This window comes from Papaver somniferum, chromosome 6, assembly GCF_003573695.1.
Source record: "Papaver somniferum cultivar HN1 chromosome 6, ASM357369v1, whole genome shotgun sequence".
Classification (NCBI taxonomy): Eukaryota; Viridiplantae; Streptophyta; class Magnoliopsida; order Ranunculales; family Papaveraceae; genus Papaver; species Papaver somniferum.
In genome coordinates this window covers 160,132,684-160,135,224 of record NC_039363.1, presented here as the reverse complement: position 1 = coordinate 160,135,224, position 2,541 = coordinate 160,132,684, and the positions used below count along the sequence as shown (strand labels likewise).

The window sequence follows — 2,541 nt, the reverse complement described above, 5'->3', positions numbered from 1 at the left end:
AGATGGTGCGAACAGCTGCACAATGTCTTATGGGCCCATCGAACTACAAGAAGGTCAGCTACGGGGGAAACTCCATTCTTACTAACCTACAGAGATGAAGTTGTCATCCCAATGGAGATAATATTTCCAACTATAAAAACGGAGGCATGAGAGAATAATCTAACAACAGACTTGATGTTGGAAAAGCTGGATGATCTTGAAGAAAGAAGAGGAGTGGCTTTGCCAAAGATGGTGAATTATCAACGAAGGATATCTCGGGAATATAACAAATGAGTCATCCCTAGAAACTTTGTGGTCGAGGAATACGTGTTACGTCAGATTCCTCTATATCAAAGAAAGAAGGAGTGGTGCAAGCTAGCTCCAACATGGGACGGGCCCTACATCATACATGACGTCGCCGAAAAAAGGTCCTACTACCTAAGGACCCCAAAAGGTGAAGTATTACAACACCCTTGGAATGCAATGTACCAAAAAAAGTACTACCCGTAAGAGAATGGTGATTACTCAGGAGAAGAAAGGAACATGCCATGACCCACCATGTTCTATCCCTGATCAAAGGTATTATAAACCTTACTAATCAATGAAAGAAACTTTTTGCTAAAAGGCAAGTTTCAATTAATATAATTGGGTTAGAATAGACACCCTCCGTAATAATTGACGATGAGACAAGGCAAGACATAACTACACATATGTCAACACTCGGATCCTCGGCTCAATAGCTCCCTTCATGACGCAATAATAAAAAGTAAGATATCCCCTATAGAGATACTTGTCGAAGTAAAGCAGTCTTCGCGCTGAACGCGTAGGGTTACAGGAAAACTATTGCCCACGTAGGAACCTTCGCCACCATGGTACCTTCTGGCCAAAGGATACTTAGGTAGGACGATGAATATTCCACCCAAGGTTAAACATACCTTGGCACCTTGTGATGACTTGAATGTGCGATCAACTAGACACAATACGTCTACAAACAAAATATTCATGCAATAACATAGGTAAAGTAATAATGTTACCAAGTTACGACTGACATGTCTTAAAAAGTTGCAGATAAAGAAGGTTCAAACCATCACGAAGCATTGTTTCGAGAAAAAGGGACAACACAAATGCACCTCAGCTGAGGGCATAATACAACAAAGGGTTCAGTTAAGATAAGATGGACACAACAGGGTCAAGGGTAAGGAAGACGAGGAAAGAAAACTCCTTCAGCTTGGAGCTCGGCTTCCGCAAAGGCAGCATTGATGTAATCAATGGCAGAACGCTCAAATTTCACCTTCATCTGAGAGTACTGAACCTACAGATCCGAAGCTGATTTCTGGCGAAGCTCCATCACCCGAGCACTAAGCTAATCGTTAGCTTGCTGAAGAGCCTCAGCCTTAGACTTAGCGGCAGTATCAAACTGACGAGACATCTCCAGTGAAGATATTTGGCCTTCAAGACGGCTAATCTTGGGGTTTTCTCCCACCAGCTTCTCCTGGAGACTTGCGGATACAAAAGGTGTGAGTGAGGAAGAAAGGTAGCAAAGGACACAAAGATTGTTGCTGGAATATAAGGACCCTAAGCTACCTCCTGCATGGCTAAGGGATTCTTCTAAACTATGTTAAGTTTCAGCAAGATCCACCTCAGTAGCATCAAGATCCTCCATAAGAGTATCACGTTCAGTCCGGAGGTCATCAACACCAATCCGGAGCGAAGCATTCTCATATGATAAAACTTGGTAAATATTCTCTAACTTTTCCAACCTCTTAACCAAGGATACATGAGACATGGAAGATGGAGTGGAGCCAACCTCGACAAGTGTATTCTTAAGAGAACAGACCTCAGAAGACAAAACGTTACGCTCTGCAGTAACCTTAGCTAACGAAGCACAAGCATCTTCGAAATATGCACGATATTTCTTGCGGATGATTTCTTGGGCTGAGAGGCATCTCTCAACTAAGGAAATATCCTTCTTTTGCTTTAAAATGAGGCCATCTTTCCACTTAAGGGATTCGTCACATTCTTCACGGGGTAAATCCATATGCTTCACGAGATCCGCGTTGTGAGCAGACTCAAGAGAAAGTTGGGCCTTATTATGAACAATCACGTTCATTAACCTATCAGACTTCTTCTGAGAGTACCAAACATCAGAGGTCAACTTGGATACCTGTTCCCGGAGATGTCTAAGCTCACTAGGGCTACCAGCTGACAGGCACATGATGTCTCAGGACTATGCAATCAAACAGAAATAAAAGAATAGCTAAAGGAAAGAAGAAACGAACCTATGACTCTGGAGGACTCAGCAGCCAAAGTAGAATCAGCAGCTTTGCGCCCATCCTCAGCAACTTTAGCAGCATTGTTAGCTCTCTTGAGGGCCAGCAAACAAGCCTCCAAGGATCTCTGAGTCTTTCTCACATCGTCCTCCAACGAAAATACCTTAGCAGCGGAAGCAGCATCACCATACGAAGGTTGTTGTGTGCTAACAATGTCATATTCTTGACGAGCGCGTTCCAACAGAGCATTCAAGTGAGTACACTTAGCCCTATAAAACTTGAACATGGTACA

General features: G+C 43.1%; 1 protein-coding gene across 1 annotated transcript; it reads right to left on the bottom strand.

Annotated features, from left to right (window-relative positions):
• Positions 1–1,597: 1,597 nt before the first annotated feature.
• LOC113291712 lies at positions 1,598–2,541 on the bottom strand. Its single transcript, XM_026541210.1, has 3 exons — positions 2,259–2,541; positions 2,027–2,181; positions 1,598–1,801 (listed from the first exon to the last, which is right to left on the bottom strand). The coding sequence occupies exons 1-3, from the start codon at positions 2,533–2,535 to the stop codon at positions 1,598–1,600; spliced, it is 636 nt and encodes a 211-aa protein (XP_026396995.1). The 5' UTR covers positions 2,536–2,541.